Below are 24,252 nucleotides of genomic sequence, written 5' to 3' on the forward strand. Positions count from 1 at the left end.
AAAAAAAAAAAAAAAAAATCTAGTATTGTTAGAAAACATAAATGACCTATTAACAGGCTTTTATAAAAAGCCTTGAGATTACAGCCAATTTTTTTTTTATTTGAAATGGAGTCTCAGTCTGTTGCCAGGCTAGAGTGCAGTGGCACACTCTTGGCTCACTGCAACCAGCACGTCCTGGGTTCAAGCAATTCTCCTGCCTCAGCCTCCTGAGTAGCTGGGATTACAGGTGTGTGCCAGCACACCCAGCTGATTTTTGTATTTTAAGTAGAGACGGGGTTTCACCATGTTGACCAGGATGGTCTAGATCTCTTGACCTCGTGATCTGCCCACCTCGGCCTCCCAAAATGCTGGGATTACAGGCATGAACCACCGTGCCCGGCTGAGCCAATATTTCTTACATGATTTCTGGGGTCCAATAAACACTTATTAAAGCCTGTAGAAGATTTTAGAGAAATTCTTTTTTCCACGCTATCCACTGAGGTAGAGAAACACCTGCTTATTTTCTTAGGGTAGATTTGGCCTAATGCTAAATCCATCGCTGATTACTATCAATTTCTCAATTCAGAAGGAAAAAGATGAGTGAATATCTGCAAATGAGTAGGTGCTGGAGATCAAACTACCTTGACATGTGAAAGGAATATACAATGATAAAAATCATTCTAAGTGTTAGTCAAATAGCCCCTTCTGTCAAAGAAGATTGGGTGGGAATTCCAGGCGACGTCTCTTAGCAGCAACATCTACTGGGTGCAGGCTTTGTTTTGGAGTAAGGCCAGACCTCTACTGGAGGTAGGAAAAATGTCTCCAGTCTCTATGTATGCCAAGAAGCATCATCTCAGGGGGTCGGCAAAAGAACCAGGGAGTGTTACAAGAGAATCACTTCAGCAATGCAATTTCCTAGCCATTTAGAATTATGGGGCTGTTTCTTTTTTTCAGTGTTTGCAGCTGAGATCAAGCCCGCATGCATGAGCCATTAACAGAATCGAAAACAGAATTGAAAAACAGGCTCCCTATTACTGAGACTCCATTCAAAAACAATTTTTGTTTTTGTACTACTGTGCAAACCTACCATTTGGAAATATGTTACCTGGGAAATCTGGAATTTATTTTATTGACACATGCTTGAAAGCTAAATCTAACTGATTTTTAAGCTAGTCAATGGGAAGAGGTCATGCAGGAGACCAGCAAGCAGATCACTGCTATCTTTTTGTAGATGGCTCAGCTCCACTTTGGAACTCACCTTCAGGAAAAACAAAGCAACCCCACACCCGTCCAAACACATAACATGCACACCTGGTGGGGAATTTGGAACTTGAGCTTGCTTTGATGGAACATGAAAATGAAAGTTTCAGGGAGTAGTTATGCCTCATTTGAAACTATTTTCAGAGAGCAAACGTTTGAACTATTTTCAGAGAGCAAACGTAGTGTTTACTCCTTTCTTTAAACGAACCTCATTTTGCTTCTAATGAGTGCTAGGAATCCTTGAAAAGCCTAACTCTTAACTCTTGTTCTTTTACCTTTTTAAATATAAGTTCTAATAAGCTTACAAAGACCTCCATGTTATCTTTCATCTTGCTTCCAAATGTTAACATTTTGCCACATTTACTTTATCCTCCTCTATCTCTTGCTTGTATTTTGAAAGTACAGTCATGTATAGTCATGATGCTCTTTAGCCCAGATAGTTAGCATGCATTTCCTAGCAGCAAGGATATCCTCTTACACAATCACAGAACAATGATCAGAATAAGGAAGCTAGCATCATCACAACACTATTTTTTGTTTGTTTGTTTGTTTGTTTTTGAGATGGAATCTTGCTCTGTCACCCAGATTGGAGTGCAGTAGTGCGATCTCGGCTCACTGCAACCTCCGCCTCCCGGGTTCCAGCGATTCTCCCGCCTCAGCCTCTTGAGTAGCTGGGATTATAGGTGCCCACCAACACGCCCAGCTAATTTTTATATTTTTAGTAGAGATGGGGTTTTGTCATGTTGGCCAGGCTGGTCTTGAACTTCTGACCTCTGGTGATCTGCCCACCTCAACCTCCCAAAGTGCTGGGATTGCAGGTGTGAGCCACTGTGCCCGGCCAACACTGTTTTAATCTTCGGATCTTATTCAGATTTTGCCATTATCTTAATAATGTCCTTCATAGCAGAAGTCTGAGTCACATGTTGCATTCTGTTGTTATATTTCTTGGGTCTCCTTTAATCTGGAAGAGCTCCACAGTCTCTCTGTCCTTTACAATATTGGCATTTTGAAGACTACATGCCTGGATTAGGAAAGTCCCTCTATCTGGGTTTGTCAAGTGTTCCTCACTGTCTCCTTTGGGTTATGCACTTTTGGCAAAGATTTCATAGAAGTAGTGTGTTCTTCTTTTCATAGAAGTAATATGTATTCTATCAGAAGGCATATTATTTTTAATAGAAAAAATATATCTTGGTATGCTCTTCTCAGTGAAAAAAACCATGAGAGTTCTAAACCATCATCAGATTCTTAATGTCCTAGTCCATTCGGGCTGCTAGAACAAATTGTCACAGACTTGGTGGCTTATAGACAACAGACATGTATTTCTCACAGTTTTGGAGGCTGGAAGTCCACGATCAAGGTGCCAGCAGGTTCAGTGTCTGGTAAGGGCTCACTTCCTGATTCACAGATGGTGCCTTCTCTCTGTGTCCTCACGTGGAGGAATGGGAGAGGGAGTTCTCGGGGCCTCTTCTGTAGGGTCACTAATTCTAGTCATGAGGGCTCCCTTGTGACCTGATCACCTCCCAAAGCCCCCATCTCCTAACACCATCACGTTGGGGTGAAGATTTCAACACAGGAATTCTGGAGGTACACCAACATTCATGCCATGGCACTTAATAACCATAATACAATTCTGTGTTTACTTATCACTTGCCAGTAGTGGGAAAAGTTAGACAGCATATCTTTTTCATGTTTACAACTTAGCGCCCAGCAAAGTGCATGGCATCTAATTGGTATCCAATAATATATTTTGAGTGAATTCTTTTTGAGGGAGAGAGTACTCTCACTTCATCTGCACAGTCCAGCTTTCTGACTTCTGCTCTGTGTCCCCCACCGACCATCTGAGACGAGGTAGGGTCAGACAACCCACTTAGGGCTCAGCTCCCTTTTTGGATGTAGCATCTGGCTCTCCTCATGAACTAAGAAAATGCTCTCACAGCGAGGATCTGCCGCTCACTCCAGTACTTGATAGGTGTTGGATTATTGAACAAATGCCTGCTTAAAATACAATATGTTAGCTGGGTGCAGTGGCTCACACCTGTAATCCCAGCACTTTGGAGGGCTGAGGCGGGCAGATTACCTGAGGTCAGGAGTTCGAGGCCAGCCTGGCCAACATTGTGAAACCCCGTCTCTACTAAAAATACAATAATTAGTTGGGCATGGTGGCACGCACCTGTAATTCCAGCTACTCATGAGGCTGAGGCAGGAGAATTACTTGAACCTGGGAGGCAGAGGTTGCAGTTAGCCAAGATGGTACCACTGCACTCCAGCCTGGGCAACAGAGTGAGACTCCATCCCAAAATAAATAAACAAACAAACAAACAAACAAACAAACAAACAAAATAATATATGCCAAGGAGTTCTTTCACTTCTGCGGAACACTGGAGTTCCCTTTTTTTAAAAAAAAAAAAAACACTGGAGTTTTACACAGTAGATTAAACACCTAGGTCAGTGACAAAACCTTATTTTTGCAATTTACAGAAAATGTTAGAGTATCATTAGTTTCAAGTTTCTCCATCAATGTGTGTTATCACTTGGACTTTTGCCACAGCCTATTTGTGAATGATTGCTGGTAGATGAAAAAATAAGTAAATATGTCAGCAAAGGAATATGTAATCATAAAGGGACAATCATAATTATTTACTTATTCTTTTATTTCTTCATGAATATGCATTCGTGGTTGTGACTTTGTGTTATGTGCAAATAATTAGTGTTATAGTGAATACTGGTTATAGTCTTTATGCTAATCTAAGCCTCCTTCCCATATTAGTTCTCTCTTACTTTTTAACATTATGAGTCATTGTTATTATTGTATTATGCAGTCAATATTCTTTTGATTTTTCTACATATATGCACCAATATACACATCACCATTTGAACCTCAGGATTTCCATCTGGGATTACTTTAGTTCAGCCCCAGTATAGTTCTTTAATGAGTAACTGTGTTGGAGGCAAACTCTCTCCATTTTTATTTGTTTGAAAGGTATCTTTATTTTGCCCTCCATCTAGAAAGTCCTGGAAGCTCCACCTTCTGCAACAGCTGAGAGCTACTTCTGTGCGTGCTCTGAAGCTCTCATTCCTCGGCCTCCTGGTCTATTTATTTATTCTGCTTGCAATTTGTTGTACTTCCTGATCAGTGACTGTTGTTTTTCATCAACTGGGAAACATTCCTGGATATTACATCTTCGAATACATTCAATCAAAGCTATTGTATCTTTTTTTTTGAGACAGTCTCACTCTGTCGCTCAGGCTGGAGTGCAGTGGCACAATCTCAGCTCACTGTAACCTCCACTTCCTGGGTTCAAGTGATTCTCCTGCCTCAGCCTCCTGTGTAGCTGGGACTACAAGTGCCCACCACAACACCCGGTTAATTTTTGTATATTTAGTAGAGATGGGGTTTCACCATATTGGCCAGGCTGGTCTCGAACTCCTGACCTCATGATCCACCCACCTCGGCCTCCCTAAAGTGCTGGGATTACAGGTGTAAGCCACCGCGCCAGGCTGGCTTTTTGAACATCAACCCATCTGTGACAGTCCTGGAATCTAGCAGTCTCTTACAATGACCTATGCTCATTTCAACACTAAATCATTCATTTCCCCCAGCTTCATCCTCTACCTGGGAGGTGAGTCATCTGGGTTTCCATTTTATCTTGGCTTTATTTTGGGAGAGGAGAGAATAGAGAGGTTGGGGTTGTCCCTTCCCACTTGGTGGTGGCTCTGCAGGGCTGTGTCATTCTGCAATGGCAGGTCCTGCTGGATGGCCCCTTCTTGAGGTCCTCTGCCACCCAGACACTGATGATACCTGAGGCTTGAGGGTAGTAGCTGCTTCCCTGGGCACCTCAGCATCATTTCCCGCCTGTTCCCTTCATTCTGTCTGTTGTTTTGTTTTGTTTTGTTTTGTTTTTTGAGACAGAGTCTCATTCGTTCTGTCACCCAGGCTGGAGGGCAGTGGCACGATCTCGGCTCACTACAACCTCCGCCTCCTGGGTTCAAGTGATTCTCCTGCTTCAGCCTCCTGAGTAACTGGAACTACAGGTGAATGCCACCACGCCGGGCTAATCTGGGTATTTTTAGTAGAGACGAGGTTTCACCACATTGGCAGGCTGGTCTTGAACTCCGGATCTCAGGTGATTCCATCCGCCTTGGCCTCCCAAAGTGCTGGGATTACAGGTGTGAGCCACCATGACCGTCCCTGTCTGTTCTTTTTAAAATCACGTCTTCATTCAAAACTTTTTTTAAAAAAAAAAAGAAATTCCAGTGGGTGTGCTTTCTATTTCCCATCAAAACCCTGCCTAACACAGTTCCCCTTCCCCAAGCCATGCTGTTCTCCACAGAGCATGAGTACAATACAAAGAAGGCATCACATTTGTGGTAACTCGTAAAAGTTGGGAACTGAAATAATTTGAAGGGAAACAAATCTAAAATGATTATTGTGTATTTCATCTTAGACGTCAAGTTGTTTTTTTTTTTTTTTTTTTGAGACAGAGTCTCGCTCTGTTGCCCAGGCTGGAGTGCAGTGGTGTGATCTCCGTTCACTGCAACCTCCGCCTCCCAGGTTCAAGCGATTCTCCTGCTTCAGCCTCCTGAGTACTGGGACTACAGGCACCCACCACCACACCTGGATAATTTTTGTATTTTTAGTAGAAACGGGGTTTCACCATATTGGCTAGGCTGGCCTCGAACTTCTGACCTTGTGACCCGCCTGCCTTGGCCTCCCAAAGTCCTGGGATTATAGGCATGAGCCACCACGCCTGGCTGGACTTCAAGTTTTAAATGGATAATATGACATTCTGTTTCCACCCAAACTGACCTGACCAGCTGGGTGTACAGCAATTCAGTTCTGACACTAACTTCCTGGAGCTGGTGCAAATGCCACAGATTGAGGGCAAAGTTCACCACAGACCATCAGTCCCCTTCAGACACCAGCCACAAATCTCACAGGGTCATCAGGGCAATTGTACTCTGACTGGCTGCAAATTCGGGAGTTCCCATGACCCCCTTAGGTTTGATCATATGCTAGCACAACTGGCAGACCCAGGAAAGCATGACGCTTATGATTAGTTTCACTGTAAAGCACACAAACATGGGAGGGTCCCAAATGCAGAGCTTCAGTGGCCTTTCCTAGTGGAATCAGGGCACATCACTGTCCTGGCACATCAACATGTTCACCGACCAGGAGGCCCTGGAAGCCTCCGGTTCCAGAGCTTTTACTGGAGTTTTATTTTGTAGGCACAAGTGATTAAACCACCGAACCTGTGATTAATCTCAACCTCCAGACCCCCTCCTGTCTTCAAGGTTAGGTGACTCAAATTCCCCAACCCTCTAATCACCAAGCTGGGCTGCTCTTTTGGTAACCAGCACCCATCCTGAAGCTGTCTAGGCGTCCACCATTGCCTCAGTAGCATAACAAAGCCCTACCACTCAGAAAACCCCAAGGGTTTTTAGAGCTCCATAATGGGAATTCAGGAATTATATCTTTGTTATAAAAATATATAAATTCTTTGTTATACAAAAATATAAATTCTTTGTTATACAACAGAGATAATGATATTTCTTTTTCTTTCTTTCTTTTTTTTTAGACTGAGTTTCGCTCGTTACCCAGGCTGGAGTGCAGAGGCACAATCTCGGGTCACTGCAAACTCCACCCCCTGGGTTCAAGTGATTCTCCTGCCTCAGCCTCCTGAGTAGCTGGGATTACAGGTGCCCGCCATCGTGCCCCACTAATTTTTGTATTTTTAGTAGAGATGGGGTTTCACCATGTTGGCCAACTTGGTCTCGAACTCCTGACCTCAGTTGATCTGCCCGCCTTGGCCTCCCAAAATGCTGGGATTACAGGTGTGAGCCACTGCACCCGGCCAGAATTTGACAAATTATTATAGATGCCATAATTCAATCTGTTAATTGATTTCTATATACTTAACTCACTTTCCAAAAAGACTTGGGATTACAAATAAGACTTCTTTTCAAAATATTCCATATGACAAGAAAGTGTAATTTGTCCAATTCATAGGAAATAGTCTACATGGAAGCAGGAATGTAGGGCCGAGCATCCGCAGTTGTAGGTCGAAGTCCTGGCTCTGCCACAAGGTGACTTATCCCTTATCTTGGAGGTGAATGAGACGACATCTGCAATCCTGTGACTGGCACAGTCAGCATCCAGGTCACATAGCAATGATGTCATGTCTGTTTAATCATCAATAGCTAGCCTTTTTTGCTTTTCAAGTTATTAATGTTGGATAGTTTCTTTTTGTTTTCTGTTTGTTCATTGTTTTTGGTTTTTGAGATGGAGTCTCGCTGTTGCCCAGGCTGGAGTTCAGTGCTGTGACCTCGGCTCACTGCAACCTCCGCCTCCTGGGTTCAAGTGGTTCTCCTGCCTAAGCCTCCCGAGTAGCTGGGATTACAGGTGCCTGTCTCCACGCCTGGTTAATTTTTGTATTTTCAGTAGAGATGGGGTTTCACCATGTTGGCCAGGCTGGTCTCAAACTTCTGACCTCAGGTAACTTGTCTTGGCCTACCAAACTGATGGGATTACAGGCATGAGCCACTGCACCCAGCCTCAATCTTGAAAACTTTCCATACTTGTGCTATACATCCCTCAACATTACCTCCACAAAGTCTTTCCTGATCCTTGTTTTGTACTCTTTTAGGAAATCATCAATCAGGTGTGGCTATGAGAGGCAACAAAGGAGTGACTGGGGAGAGCAAAGTGCGTTATACTCATCGGTCCTGGAGAAAGGAAGCATGCCTCGCAGCAGACACCAGGGTGGCCAGGAGGCGGAAGACGAGAGTCAGGGAAGGGTCAGGCCATGGCCTTTATGGTGGTTTCCACAGGAACGGCAAGGCAGGGCAGAGTGGACAGTATAGGATTGGCTAGTGCGGAGAATTCTGGTGGGCTCTGGACTCTAGGGATGGTCCCCTGTTGCCTGGGGTACTACCTGGCCCTGGGATGATTGAGGTAGAGGAGCTGTCTGCTAGGGTTTGCAGGCTAGCTAGAGGAGTGCTGGCTCTGGGTTGTTTGTTTGCCTATCAAAGGCATGCTCCAACCTGAGCCTGTTTCTTATCTCCAAGAATTGGCTGCCCCAGGGAGGGTTTTTTTTAAAGATGTCAAAACATCATAATATACATAAATATGTACATATATGCACATATATGTATTCCAGCTAGAGGACTGTAATTATACACACATGCACACACATAATATATGCAGTCCTCCAGCTGGAATTTCTCCTGTCTCCTAAACCTTAGTGTCGCCTTGTTTGTCTAGCCCACATGGATTTTCTTCTCATTCTTTCTTGCCCTTCAGTGATGTGTGGGTGTGTTGTGTTTTACTTCTGACCGTGAGTCCCTTCAGGGCAGAGCCTGGGACATCTAGCTCACTGTGTTCTCCACAGCAGAGGCACTGCTGCTCCCAGTATGAGCTCTAGAATTGCTTTTTAATGAATAAATATCAGCAGGGTACATAACATATATGTGTCTTTACCAAGCCATACTCATACACATATTTTCTTTTTTTTATTTTAAACAGTCTCGCTGTATTGCCCAGGCTGGAGTGCAGTGGTATGATCATGGCTCACTGCAACCTCTGCCTCCCGGGTTCAAGCAATTCTTCTGCCTCAGCCTCCTGAGTAGCTGGGACTACAGGCATGCACCACCATGCCTGGCTAAGTTTTGTATTTTTAGTAGAGACGGGGTTTCACCATATTAGCCAGGCTGATCTCGAACTCCTGACCTCATGATCCACCTGCCTCAGCCTCCCTAAGTGCTGGGATTACAGGTGTGAGCCACTGTGCCTGACCTCATACACACATTTTCATACTTACTATTCAAATTAGTACAGCATGGTGTTGAGATTTAAAAATCAATTCTCAACTTAGTAAATATTTGTAAGTTAATTGTTATATTAAGGTGGAGATTTACCATTTTTCAAGCTTGTGAAAATGAGGCCCAGGAAAATGAAAAAAATATATGTATATTTATACATATATCTTTAGGCCAAGTGACATTTGTACTTGCTGGCAGCCCTTCAGTATTTAAATGTTAAACATTTTATTTATTTATTTATGAGACAGAGTCTTGCTCTGTCACCCAGGCTGGAGTGCAGTGGCAGGATCTCGGCTCACTGCAACCTCTGTCTCCCGGGTTCAAGCGATTCTCCTGCCTCAGCTTGCCGAGTAGCTGGGATTACGGGCATCCGCCACCAAACCCAGCAAATTTTGTAATTTTAGTAGAGACAAGTTTTCACCATGTTGGTCAGCTGGTCTCAAACTCCTGACCTCAGGTGATCCACCCACTTCAGCCTCCCAAAGAGCTGGGATTACAGGCGTAAGCCACTGCACCCAGCCTATTTAGACATTTTAAATGATTGCCAACCTGCCTGCCAAGAGCCCGAAATTCCTCAAAAGGGAAGAGAAAAATAACTCTCACTCACTTAAGTATTTTTTGGTGAGGTTAAAAAAATCTACTCTAGTAAAGTAGATAAACACGCTACCTGGGATGTGCTTTGAAAAAGTACCGTGTCATCTTATTGGCGAAGTGCCTTAAAGCACAATGTGGATGGCTTGGAATATATATAAGCAAGCAGAGAGCTTTGAGAAAAAGAGGACAAGGTTAGCAGAAAAAGATGTATCCACCTGAGAAAGTATTAGAATATAAATGAGGATATAAATGATGGAGGCTTAAATTCGTATAAACTGAATGTGGCCATACTGGGAATAATGGGAATTTATTTATTTATTTATTTATTTATTTATTTATTTATTTATTTATTTATTTATTTATCGAGACAGCGTCTCACTTTGTCATCCAGGCTGGAGTGCAGTGGCACGATCTCCACTCACTGCAACCTCCGCCACCTGGGTTCAAGCGATTCTCATGCCTTAGCCTCCGGAGTAGCTAGGATTACAGGCACAAGCCACCACACCCAGTTAATTTTTGTATTATTAGTAGAGATGAGGTTTTGCTATGTTGGCCAGGCTGGTTTGGAACTCCTGACATCAAGTGATCCATCCACTTCAGCCTCCCAAAGTGCTGGCATTACAGGTGTGAGCCACTGTGCCCAGCTGGAATCCATCTTTTTGAATGTGATTTTCTGCAGTGGTTTAGTAGCCTGGAGCATCTCTGCATAATGGAGGGTGGCTGCAGGCCCAGCTGTCAGGATCCTCCCAGAAGATGTCCATGAGATGGGCCACAGGAGCAGCCACCACTGTTACCATCCAGAAGACAGAGAATCAAGAAGTCACTGCCCCATGTCCATCAAAGATATACTTATGCACCCTCTCCAGCCCAGCAATGCATAAATTGTACATATGTTCACCACGAATCTTTCATTGGAATGTTCATAGTGACACCCCCAAATGATAGCCCTCCAAATGAAACTACTCAATTGATTATCAACTGTTGAAGGGATAAATTGTGTTATAGTCGTACAGCTATATAGCAACGAGAATAGACCATCTGTTTACAACTATAAGCAACAATATGGATAAATCTTACAAACATTGCTGAGTAAAGTCAGACACATAATATGTACCTCATAATTCCATTTGTGTGGACATACAGAAAGTGTGGAAGATCACCTAAGGTGTTAGAAGTCAGGATGGTGCCACCCTTGTGAAGAAGATAACGCCTCACAGGGACACGAGAGGGGCTTCTGGGGAGCTGATGTTTCTTGTCTTGTTCTGGGTGCTGGTTACACAGATGCGTTCAGTTTATGAAAAATCATCATTATATATACAGAACGTATGTGCTTTATTCAGGTGTTTTATATTCTTCCATTAAAAATTATTTTTTGCGGGGCATGGTGGCTCACACCTGCAATCCCAGCACTTTGGGAGGCCAACGTGAGTGGATCACCTGAGGTCAGGGGTTCGAAACCATCCTGGCCAACATGGTGAAACCCCATCTCTACTAAAAATAATACAAAAGTAACTGGGCATGGTGATGCATGCCTGTAATCCTAGCTTCTTGGGAGGCTGAGGCAGGAGAATCACTTGAACCTGGGAGGCGGAGGTTGCAGTGAGCCAAGATTGCGCCATTGTACTCCAACCCGGGCAACAAGAATGAAACTCTGTCTCAAAAAAGAAAAAAAAAGGTGGTTTTTGGCCAGGCGGTGGCTCACGCCTATGATCCCAGCACCTTGGGAAGCTACTCTACTAAAGTAGCAAAATACAAAATCTCTACTAAAAATAGAAAATCAGCCAGGTGTGGTGGCACATGCCTGTAATCCCAGCTACTTGGGAGGCTGAGGCAGGAGAATCACTTGAACCTGGGAGGCAGAGGTTGCAGTGAGCTGAGATAGCGCCACTGCACTCTACCCTGGGTGACAGAGTGAGACCCCATCTCAAAATAAATAAATACACAAATAATTGTTTTGTTTTTGTTTTTGTAATCTGATGTCTTGCTATATTGCTCAGGCTGGAGTACAGTGGGTATTCACAGATGTGTGATCATTGCACACTATAGCTTGGAACTCCTGGACTCCTGGGCTCAGCCTCCCAAATAGCTTGGATTACAGGTGTGTGCCACTACACCCATCCCTGTTCATTTGTTTTTAAGTCACAACTACTCCTTAACTACTGCCTCCACCATGGGTCTGGGCACACACCACCCAGCCGCAGTCCACTCCAGCAGACTGGATACCTGCACACCGTTCTGGACACCCACAAAGCTAAAGTCCCAACAACGGCTCCCCTGCCCAGGAAAGGCCCTATTGCTGGCTTGCCTGCAAGAGTGACAATGGCAGAAAAATAGCCTGCACTTTACTTTTACCTTCCTCATCTACAAGGCAGCTTGGCAGAAGCCAATCTACTGAAAATTCTCAGAAGTGCAGGTCTGAGCAGCGTCCTAGCGAGCCTAAGAAACGTACCAGCTTGTGGAATGGGGCCCTGGGCAAGTGGGCTGGAATGGAATCAAGTGGCCACTCTGCACAGCAGCCTAACCTCCTCATCAACTCACCTCCCCATCAACTGGCTGATGTTGCTGATGTCCACCTCTTCAGTTCAGTTCTGTCTGGTGTGTCAAGAATGGAAAGACAACCTTCTCAGGGGCATTTTGTTTGTCTGTTTGTTTGTTTGTTTTATTTTTTGTTTTGAGATGGAGTCTCACTCTTTTGCCCAGGCTGGAGTGCAGTGGCACTATCTCAGCTCACTGTAACCTCAGCCTCCTGGGTTCAAGTGATTCTCCTGCCTCATCCTCTCCAGTAGCTGGGACTACAGGGACATGGCTAATTTTTTGTATTTTTGGTAGAGACGGGGTTTCACCATGTGGATCAGGCTGGTCTCTAACTCCAGACCTCAAATGATCCACCCACCTCGGCCTCTCAAAGTGCAGAGATTACAGGTGTAAGCCACTGCACCCGGCCCTTCTCAGGGGCATTTGGATGTTATCATCTAGATGTTACTGTCAATGAGTTCAAGAAACAACAAAATAAGGAAGAACAGGAAGGTTATGGCAAGGGAGACCAAGGTCCATCTGTCATTTTAATTCTTTTTTCCCCTTATACCATATTTCTAACACAGAAGAATGTAGTAGACAAATATACACCCTAGCTTTATCATATTTAAACATCTTGCTATGTTTCATTCTAATTTTTTTTCTTAAAGGGAACACTGCAGATCTAGTTCAGTTTCTCCACTTCACTCCCCTTCTCCCGGAGGTAACCATGTCTTTAATTTGGTCTTTGTGGTCAGTACTCTGACTAAGCATGCTTGTATCCCCAGATGAAACAGAATATTGTTTTGTTTTTACATTTTGTATACAGTGTATCCTACTCTACATTTCAGTCTGCAATTTGCTTTTCTTTCCCTTCATGTTATGATTTTGGATGCAACCCATGCTGGCATATATGGTTCTACTTCATTTATGTGCATTTTTATTTTATTTTATTTGAGATGGTGTCTTACTCTGTTGCCCAGGCTGGAGTGCAGTGGCATGATCTCGGCTCATTGCAACCTCCACCTCCCGAGTTCGAGCAATTCTCCTTCCTCAACCTTCCGAGTAGCTGGGACTACAGGCATGTGCCACCATGCCCAGCTAATTTTTTCTTTTTTTGTGTATTTTTAGTAGAGATGGGGTTTCACCATCTTAGTCAGGGTGGTCTTTATCTCCTGACCTCGCGATCCACCTGCCTCGGCCTCCCAAAGTGCTGGGATTACAGGCATGAGCCACTGTGCCTGGCCTACTTCATTTATTTTTAACTGCTTTATGCATGTCATTGTATGACAGCATCACAATATATCTGTTCTCCATATGTTGGCTATTCGGGTTGTTCTCTTTTTTACTGTTATTACAAACAATGCTGCAACAAAGACATATGCACATATATTTGAGATCTCCAGGCCAGTGCCTGGGAGTTCCCAGGGTCTAAAATGCAGATTCCAGTTTAGTAGGACTGGGAGGGGCCTGAGATTCTGTCTTGCCTTGCCTTCCTTTTCCCTTCCTTTCCCTTCTTCCCTTTCCTTCCTCCCTTTCCTTTTCCCTTCCTTTCCCTTCCTTTTCCCTTCCTTTCCCTCCCCTCCCCTCCCCTCCCCTCCCCTTCCCTTCCCTTCCCTTCCCTTCCCTTCCCTTCCCTTCCCTCCCCTTCCCCCCCTTTTTTTTTCACGTCACCAGAGCTGGAGTGCAGTGGTGCCATCTCCACTCACTACAAGCTCTGCTTCCTGGGTTCAGGCAATTCTCCTGCCTCAGCCTCCCAAGTAGCTGGGATTACAGGCACCCACCACCATTCCAGGCTAATTTTTGTATCTTTAGTAGAGAAGGGGTTTCGCCACGCTGGCAAGGCTGGTCTCGAACTCCTGACCTCAGGTGATCTGCCCACCTTGGCCTCCTGAAGTGCTTGGATTACAGGCATGAGCCACCATGCCCGGCTAGATTCTGCATGTCTAAGAAGAGGATGCTGCTGGTCCCAAGGGCACCACTGGTGCAGCATATGTGATGAGAAGTGAAATAGTTGAGTTAAAGGGTATGTGTGTCTTCAACTACGTTTCCTAGTAGTTTTTCCACATTACTCTCCACGGTGGCACTAATTACACCCTTTCTGCGTATGAGAGTTCTCGTTGCACCACATTTTTAGCAGCACTTGGTATGATCAGACCACAATCACAAGATTCTCAGATATCTAGACTATTCATTACCTCCGTACAAGGAAAGAAAAAGAGGAGCAGACCTCCAGCAACATTCCCCAGACAACTCACAGATGGCTGTAGATGGAGAACTGAAGAACAGTCCAGAAGTGAAATCATGTTTGTGAGATGGGCAAGTTCCGTTGAAAGCATGTGTCATGGTTCAGAATAATGGTCAGAATAGTAAAAGCGGTTGATTCTTCCAGATGAATTTCTTAAAATATAATATGCATCATGTTACCTTCCTGCTCAAAAAGGTTCCCAGAGCCTCTTTCTGAATGAATTTCTCAGGCTAGCTTTCAAAGTACTCTTCCAGATGGCCCCTACCTGCTCCACTGTGCTTGCCTCCTGCTACCCCTCTCTGGAGCACCACCTGAGTGAAGGTTATCTCAAAACAATTTTGTAAGATGGGCTGAACTTTGGTGTTTATTTTTGTCTTAGCCTCAGGCCACCCTCTATGCTCCGTTGGCCTCTTTTGAAGAAGTGGGCTTGCAAAGCTCTGAGTCAACAGCAGACCCAGCTCCTTCCCAAGCTGTGCAGTGCACAGAAGGCACCCATCACATTGTTTTAAAATTAAATGGGCACAAAGACATAAGAGAAGACCCCTGTGGTTTGCCAAAGACTCCCATGAGCACCTCTTGGCTGTCCAGACCCCATCCTAGGCTCTCCTGGGTCCTCTCCCTTCTCCTTTCCTCTCCCCACCCCGAACCTACCAACCTTGTTTTTGGAGTTCTTTTAGGAGACTGATTTCGCTTCCATGGGGGTATCTACCTTCTTGATAAAGGCATCATGGTTTTCTAGAGGTTGATTATGGACCAGAGCAGTCTCTTTCCTGGACAGAATTCTCTCACAGCACCCACCTGGGTGCACACCTTAAGCCATGTGCCATTTCAAGGTGTCAGACATTGGGAAGAATAATCAGGGTAGGATAGCTTTTAGGCAAATTCCATCTGACCACAGAGAAACTGGAGTCGCCTGCCAACAGCCGTCCATGAGAGTCACTCTGGGTTTTGGTTAGGGGAAGCTCCAGATAGGTCACCCTCTTAGAGATCCAAGAACAGTGGGGCAGAGTCCGGACCGCCGGAGGCCAGCTGGCAAGAAGAGCCGTTCATTCTGTTAACCCATAGACAGCCCCCGAGTACAAGCCTGCTCAGGATGGCTGTGTGGCTGAGACATCCACTCTGGAGAGCAGTTGCACGGTGGGCAAGAAAACTGGTGGTGCACCGGAGAGGGACATGCAGGGGCGCAGACGAGGACAATGACGAGTGGCTGGGTATGGGTATGGGCTCAAGGAAGAGGCCACCAGGGATTTACACGCAGGGAAAATAGCACCTTTTGTAATAGATTCCGATAGAACAAACGTAACACTCCTGCCTGTGCCAAAATGAACTTTTTTTTTTTTCTTTTTTGAGACAGAGTTTCATCATGCCCAGGCTGGAGTGCAATGGCATAATCTCGGCTCACTGCAAGCTCTACCTCCAGGGTTCAAGTGATTCTCCTGCCTCAGCCTCCCGAGTAGCTGGGATTACAGGCATGTGCCACCACACCCGGCTAATTTTTGTAGTTTTAGTAAAGACAGGGTTTTACCATGTTGGCCAGCTGGTCTCGAACTACTGACCTCAGGTGATCTGCCCATCTCAGCCTCCCAAAGTGCTGGGATTACAGGCATGAGCCACCGGGCCCGGTCTCAAAATGAACTATCGAAATTCTTTTAGTGGGCTGCAAATTTATAAATGTATAGTACGAAAACCAGATGCCGTGTTGCTGGTTTTCTTCTACACTAGCCTTTAATCTCATGATTATGTGGAAGTGGGCTAAGCCTTTCCGTTAATGCTTAAGTACTCAGACAAGTGAAAGGGCGCTGGACAGAGGGGAGGTGAGCCTAAAGAAAGAAATATAACTACACCTCAAATATTTTAGCAGCTCCACCATTCTGAGCTAAAGAAATATTCTTTCGGCCGGGCGCGGTGGCTCAAGCCTGTCATCCCAGCACTTTGGGAGGCCGAGAAGGGCGGATCACGAGGTCAGGAGATCGAGACCATCCTGGCTAACACGGTGAAACCCCGTCTCTACTAAAAAATACAAAAAACTAGCCGGGCGACGTGGCGGGCGCCTGTAGTCCAGCTACTCGGGAGGCTGAGGCAGGAGAATGGCGTAAACCCAGAAGGCGGAGCTTGCAGTGAGCTGAGATCCGGCCACTGCACTCCAGCCTGGACGACAGAGTGAGACTCTGGTTCTTTCCTGACCCAAATATTCTTTCCTGATCCTAGGTGACACCAGAAAATGCAAACTCCTAAAAATCCAGTTCTAACCCTACTGCTGTGCAGTAATAACAGAGTGTTAAAGTCATTATCTGTCTCAATCATTAGTGCTTGTTTTTGGTTCTTAGTTTGCTCTCTTCTGCAATAGTATGAATTTCCTATATCATTTGTACTTCATTAGGTGCTAGCCCCATAAACTTCAGGCCAGTTGACTGTCTCTTACGTTCCCAAAGAAGTGGTATTTCCTATACCACTAGCGCTTCCCACAAACCTTCGAGCCAATCTGCCTGAGCGCAAAGCTGAACTGCTAAGAATTAGCTTTGTGACCTTGGGCAAGTAGCAGCTACTTGGGTTTTTGTACTTCAGTTCTCCATCAATAGAAGTGAGGCTACTAGAATCAGGGAAGGGGTATTATGAGGGTTAAACAGCTTGCTTTTTATAAAGTACTTGAAACCTCATCGGGTATATACAGTAAGCTTCCTGAAAGTCTTAGCCATTTAAGTCTTAACCTTAGTCTTGCTGCCAAGTCAGCACTTAGGTGATTCTAAACCCGACTAAGCCAAAGGTGATTCTTTGCTCAATAGTACTGAACTGACCACAACCAAATAATTCCCTATTTCTTTGTTTATCTATTTATTTTTTGAGACGGAGTCTCACTCTGTCGACCAGGCTGGAGTGCAGTGGCACGATCTCAGCTCACTGCAATCTCTGCCTCCTGGATTCAAGTGATTCTCCTGCCTCAGCCTCCCAAGTAGCTGGGATTACATGTGCCCACCACTATGCCTAGCTAATATTTTGTATTTTTAGTAGAGACGGGGTTTCACCATGTTGGCCAGGCTGGTCTCAAACTCCTAACCTTGTGATTCACCTGCCTTGGCCTCCCAAAGTGCTGGGATTACAGGTGTGGGCCACTGCCCTCACCATAATTGTCTCTTAAATGCAAATTTCAAAGATCCCACATCAATATCAGAAATTTCTGGACAAATCTCCAGAATGCTCAACTACGTTTCTGAACTATTATATTCAAAGTTTCTTAGAGACCCAGAAGACTATTCTAATGGAGGGCCCCCAGGTTCTTTGATCAGAATAGCATAAAGTTGAGTTAAAACAAAAAGTGGCTTACGCATGTAATCCCAGCACTTTTAGGAGGCCGAGGCAGGCGGATCACGAGGTCAGGAGATTGAGATCATCCTGGCCAACATGGTGAAACCTGTCTTTATTAAAATACAGAAAATTATCTGGGCATAGTGGCGCGCAACTGTAGTCCCAGCTACTCGGAAGGCTGAGGTAGGGGAATCACTTGACTCCGGGAGGCAGAGGTTTGCAGTGAGCCAAGATCATGCCACTGCACTCCAGCCTGGCAACAGAGCAAGACTCCATCTCAAACAGAAAACAACAATAACAAACCAACAACTTACATGATCATACTTTACACCACTGGCAAAGTACTGGTTAACTTTATCCTAAGTCAGGCTGCTTTTGGCCAAAGTTTTGGTCAGAATGAATATGGTTTGGAGCAGTGTTTCTTGAGACAGAACTGGTCACAAGTGTGCTTTAAAATGATCTATTTTAAATTTTCAGGTGCTCATGCAACCTCTGACACGTTATCTCCAAAGGCTGAATGTTCTATCTCACAAGGCAGTCCATGGTATGTTTCAAACGATTATTAGAAAGTTCTCTATGCTAAACTAAACTTCATTTCCCTATTCATCTGCTCTTTGGGATTTCACAGAATAAGTAGTCATTTGTGTAACTGACAGTGCTTAGACGATTTAAGGCCAGTTAGAATAGATTCTCCTACAGGTCATGGACCTGAGTCAGCTTGTAAGTAAACTTTTTTTTTTTTTTTGAGACAGAGTCGCTATGACGCCCAGGCTGGAGTGCAATGGCACAATCTCGGCTCACTGCAACCTCCGCCTCCCTGGTTCAAGTGATTCTCCTGCCTCAGCCTCCCGAGTAGCTGGGATTACAGGTATATACCACCATGCTCAGCTAATTTTTGTATTTTTAGTAGAGATGGGGTTTTGCCATGTTGGCCAGGCTGGTCTTGAACTCCTGACCTCAGGCGATGCTCCCGCCTCAGCCTCCCAAAGTGCTGGGATTACACGCGTGAGCCACCACATACAGCAAAACTTTCTTATAAGCAAATTTACTCCTGAAAATATGTTAAGTCGCTCATGAAGTACAATTCTAATAAAGTTGATTTTTATCTTCAGGATTGGAATAACTTGCTGTTCTTTTGGCTGAGCTGCAGATGAACTGGTAGGCTGGCATTTAAGAGCCATGTTACATAAAAAATAACTATTTGCATAGCATGAACGCATGTTATTGAATTATCCATATTATGTAACATTATAAAATATTTAATGTTTTCCTTTAAAAGACCCTTACTGAGTACCTTCAACTTGCCAGGTACTGTGCAAGGGTGGGAACATTTGTCACACATTCCTTACCAATGCATCGATGTGGAAAACTAGGCTATTAGTTAACAGAATAGGAAAGCTACTTACTGAGGTGAAACTGACATTTAAAGAGAAGATCGAGAAAAAAAGTATAGTGTTCTTCAGGGAAAAAGCAGGTAGTTATGTGAACCATATGACTTCCGTATCTTGAGAAACAAGTTCCTGTAGCGTCATCTTCCAACCCTCTAATATTCAGTGATTTATGAAGACTTGGGTCATCATTGAAGGAATGCTGGTTTACAGCAAATTCCAAGTATTTAATACTGGAATTAATCATGTAAGAAACTCCAAATAATGCTATTTACTTAGCAAAATAAAAATAATTTTTACTAGGAAAATTTCAAAAATATCTTTAAGTGAACTGGCTAATAAATCCTTTTAAGACATGTACTTCTAAGAAAAGAAGTTATTCTAGAAAAAGAAACTACTTATCTAGTCTTTCACTTATCCTGAAAAATATTTTATGGGTTGTCATAAAACAACAAAAACCCCAGCAGCCATAATAGTGGGATCTCCTGGAGAGAGCAATAGTGGGCAATTACACCAAGGAGTACCACATCCCTTTGCCATTCAACAGAGTTGAATTTTGCTAAAAATACATATCACAGGCAGCCTTGATGAGGAAATTAATTAACTCTCAATGCTTGACAGAGGTTGAAAAATGAAAAACAGTATTCCTACACCTGTCTTGAAGTCAGCTCCGGGTAGGGAGGGTTTATGGTGGATGGTGTGTGCAAAACCTATACAGCTTTTTTTTGGGTAGTGGTTGAGGTATTACCTTCTCTCCTAGTTGATTCCTCCATCACTGGTGCCAAACTACAGCTGTTTTGCTAAAACTGTGGCAATTCAACCTGCAGAAAAGGTAACACTGTGGGAAAGCACTGACTCTTAAGATCTTACTAACAGCTTTTTACTGTGTGACCCTGAACAACCATTAACCTTTATTTTCTTATCTGTAAGTCAAGAACATATGGCCCATAATCTTAAGGGATAGGAAAAGGGTCAAATAAACTGAAACTTCAAAAAGCATTTTGTGAACTGTAAAACACAGTATATGTAAAAAGTCTAAAGGACGACAGAAACTTAAACAATTCAGAGAAAAATTCTACTGTGAATATTTTATTTTGACAAAACAAACTGTACAGATTTTACAATCTCCCAAATTTCACTTATTTAAAAAGAGGAGAGACAAGGTAACCTAGACTCCAAGATTTCAGGCATGAAAAAACTAGTACCAGATATTCAAGTTATATATGTGAACTGCATTTTACATACCATGAAAGTGGAATGTGACAAACACTCACTAGTTTCAAGTATACCTTATAAGAAACACATGGACATACTTGGGTTTTTTAACCACATGGTTTCATATCAATAAACATCTAAGTATCTGACATACATTTTTCCATGAAAGGTAGGCACAACTCTATGAATATCAAATTATAATCTTGCTTTTTATAATCTTGACTGGAAACTGAAAAGTAAGAGGAATGTAGAGTTAAGTAGCCAAAAATGCTACTTACTGCATAAACAAGCACATCATGAAAAGGAATGCTAGTAGTTCCCCTCAGAAATGGGTTTTTGAAAATTTAAAATATTATTTTATCAGAAAAGTTAAAGCCTTTAGGGGGAAAACCATGGTAAATGACATATTGACTCAATCTCTAAAGCCCTAGCAAATTATAGATTTTGTGCAATTAGTGACCAACATATACATTTAAGAGCTAATACTGACTATTCACCAGAACCTTCTGATGGTTCTGAAACATCTACTCTTTAGAGTTATTTCAGCTTTACATGTCTATGAAATTTAAGATTCCTCGATGGGACGTCATAGCTTATTCCGCACTAGATACAGGCAATATGTATAGATTTAGCACAAATGACTACTTCTTACCTTCCAGGAGCCTATTTTTATTTATACAAAATTAGATTGGTTTTTCACCCACGTGTATGCATAAGTGCTTCTCAAATTTACACAGTTCATATCTAAAATCCCACAACAAAAGGCAAATGAATGGATAATAGTTTAGATATGTCATATTTTCATTCATCTTTTGGCTTTTTTTTTTGAGACAGAGTCTCCGTTGCCCAGGCTGGAGTACAGTGGCATGATCTTGGCTCACTGCAACCTTCGTCTCTCAGGTTTAAGTGATTCTCATGCCTCAGCCTCCTAAATAGCTGGGACTATAGGAACGCACCACCACGCCCAGCTAATTTTTGTATTTTTAGAAGAGACACGTTTTTACCATGTTGGCCAGGCTGGTTTCAAACTCCTGGCCTCAAGTGATCCACCTGCCTTGGCCTTCCAAAATGCTGGGATCACAGGCATGAGCCACTATGTCTGGCCTTTCATCCATCTTTAAACAAATTCAATGAGCATCTAGAGACAGATGTGACAAAAGTGTTACAAATTTCTATGCATTTTCTATGAATTGTTTTGTGCAGTTCACACATGGGTTCATTCACCCTGCAGGCTGTGAACTTCGTTATCCTGTAGTCCATAGGTACTTAGGTTTCAGCAATTACGTGACCCAAAAGACTAAAGGAGAAGGACTTGTTTAAATTAGTCCCTCTCGAAAATTGTTTCCAATTTTATGACAAACAGATTTCATATGCTTGTGGGTTAAATTTTAAAGTAATTAGGAAGCCATTTACTCTAACATAAATGAATGAAATGTAATTAAGAACCACACTTAAGTCCTTAATTTTAATGATTGGTATTTTTCATTTATATACAAAGGAATTTAATAGCCAGCAGCATTTAAATATAGAAATAGTCCCATCTCTTCTCTATTCCCTTTTATAAAGTGCCATTTTAACTGGGTGGATTTACTACCCAGATTTTCAGTAACTACAGGATAGGTATCTAATTGTCAAGAAAAGGCTGGAAAATTAAGTTTAGCATTTTAAACATTTGTAAAACATTGCTACATGTCATAGAGACTACCAACGTAGTAAAATAAAAAGTGTACCTTACCTGAGGATCATTAAGTTGGTTTAATAATTACTTCACAGAAACATGGGCTCATGAGCCAATTTGTGCTAATTATTTAAACCAGAAACAGTTTCTGCAGGTAATTCAGCTCTAAGCACCATTAAACAGGGTTATGCCAAGTAGAACAATGGTTATATGATCCTCAGAATAAACACCCCAGCAAAAGCTAACTTTTAGAATAGTAACACAAGTTAGTGAGAATCCGAAGGAGAGGCAACATTTTATTTAAAACTATCATAGGCTGCTAAGTGCCCTCTTTAAATAAAATTTTGTGTAGTTATTAATAAGATAGCTGGAAACCATACTACGGAAGTGAATGTTGCCTGTTTCTTTTGTTCAGTGATTAAAACTGAAATTGCTTTTAAAAAAATAATTTAACTGCTACTTACAATACACATAAAATACCAAGAGGATTCCCGTTTTATTCCCATTATTATCTAATTAGTATTTTTGCATTTCAACTTCGATCTGACCTTCAGTAGTACCTTAAAACGCAAATGCAATTAGTAAAAAATGGGCAGACTGTCGTTTCCACACTCAGAAATACTACCAGTTTCATTACAATTTGCATTTTTTTGTTGCTCTTGAAAGAGTAACCCCTTATAAAATCAGATACATAAAAAGTGCACTAATCCTTACTTTGCAGACATCCAGGAATGGTTAAAGCAAAGGAACTCTCATTCATTCATTCTGTTCCCCCAATTTAGATACATTTCTAGTCTCCAGAAAGGGGCTCCAGGGCAGGGAAGTGGGGGGCAGAAAAGAGGCAAAGGTCAAAGTATGATGAATCTCTTAAAAAGAAATCCACTTTCTCCAGAAGGCTAACCTGAAGGGAACTCCGCCCCATCCATTCCAGTCCTTCAAGTAAAAATGCATAATTTAGCTTGTCTTTCTGGTCTCATTTCCTTACAGCAACTAGTATTCAATTTCCTAAGACAAATAACCCTTTGCATTTTCTAAAAGAAACAATTTTTACCCAAATACATTGGACTTTGGTCTCAATTTGAAGGAGGACGAGTGGCCTTTAACAGACCGTTCCTCCTCCACTTCCTCCTCCCCCCCACCCTCCAGTGGCTGTTCTGGGTCCCTGAAGGAGGGTGTGGTGTGGACAATCTGGGTTCTGAAGCGGATTTTGTTGAGTCTGGGTTTTATACGTCCACTAGAGCTGCCTGAGGCTTTGCGCCCTGGATCCTTGGCTTTGCCTCCCACCCACCCCTCAGCCAAGTGGTGATGTTGGTGATGGTGATGGTAGTGATGGTCTCCTCCATCATCTAGGACGTGTGAGAGTTTGTAGGTGATGAGATGCGAGGGAAGCACCTTTGAAAGCCTCCAGCGCCCACCGCCGCTACCCGCGGCGCTTTCCCCGTCACCCTCGTCCAGGGCTCCCACCAGGTTCTTGATCTCCTCCGCGATGCTCTGACTCAGGTACTGGGAGGCCTTTTTCCCACTGTAGTCCCTGATGTCCACATCGGCGTCGTAGGCCCCCACCAGCAGCTTCACGACCTCCACGTGCCCGTGCATGGCTGCCAAGTGCAGGGCGGTGTAACCCCCGCTCGTCCTGGCGTTGATGTTCACCGGCAGCTGGTGTTTGTTGGCGAAGTTGACTAGCATGGCCAGAAGCTCCTGCCTTCCGTGCTTGGCGGCCCAATGCAGGCAAGTGAAGCCGGTAATGAAGTCCCGCTTGACCAGCAGGCCGGGCTCGCAGGTGAGCAAGCCCTCCAGGCTGTCCCACTTGCCATCGGAGGCAGAGAGCATCCAAGCGTGCTCCAGGGGGTCCAGCGTCACGGAGCCTCCGCCGCTGCTCTCCTCCTCCGCGGACGACGAGGCCACCGATGCGCTGTCTGAGTCGCCCCCGCCTCTGCCGCGTCCTCCCCCGGAGGAGCTGCCCGGGCTGCTACCCCCGGGACACACGCTCCTCTTCAGCTGCGGGGAGCTGCCCATCACCAGGTCGCGGAAGTTCTGGCGGGCCGGCCTCTGTGCAGTGGCCCCTCCAAGGGAGCTGCTCCTGTCCGCCTCCTCGCAGCCATGGGGCGGGGGTTCCAGGTCCTCACTGGGTCCCGGGGCCGGAGTCCGGGGCAGGGGCTGCACTTCGCGTCGCGAGTTCTTCCTGCGAGCCCCGGCGCTCAGGGGTGGCCCGTGAGCGGCGGCGTGGGGCTCTCCCTCGCCCAGCTCGTGGCCCT

The 24,252-nt window shown here is 44.1% G+C and overlaps 1 protein-coding gene across 1 annotated transcript in view; it reads right to left on the reverse strand.

Moving 5' to 3' along the window:
• Nucleotides 1-22,357: 22,357 nt before the first annotated feature.
• The window catches only part of SOWAHC (sosondowah ankyrin repeat domain family member C), a 2,655-nt gene continuing 760 nt past the window's right edge, over nt 22,358-24,252 (reverse strand). Inside the window, exon 2 of the mRNA XM_011961475.1 lies at nt 22,358-24,250. Coding sequence (XP_011816865.1) covers nt 23,045-24,250 — 1,206 coding nt within the window. The 3' untranslated portion in view covers nt 22,358-23,044. The remainder of the gene's footprint in view (nt 24,251-24,252) is intronic.

This window comes from Colobus angolensis, unplaced genomic scaffold (assembly GCF_000951035.1).
Source record: "Colobus angolensis palliatus isolate OR3802 unplaced genomic scaffold, Cang.pa_1.0 Scaffold552, whole genome shotgun sequence".
NCBI lineage: Eukaryota > Metazoa > Chordata > Mammalia > Primates > Cercopithecidae > Colobus > Colobus angolensis.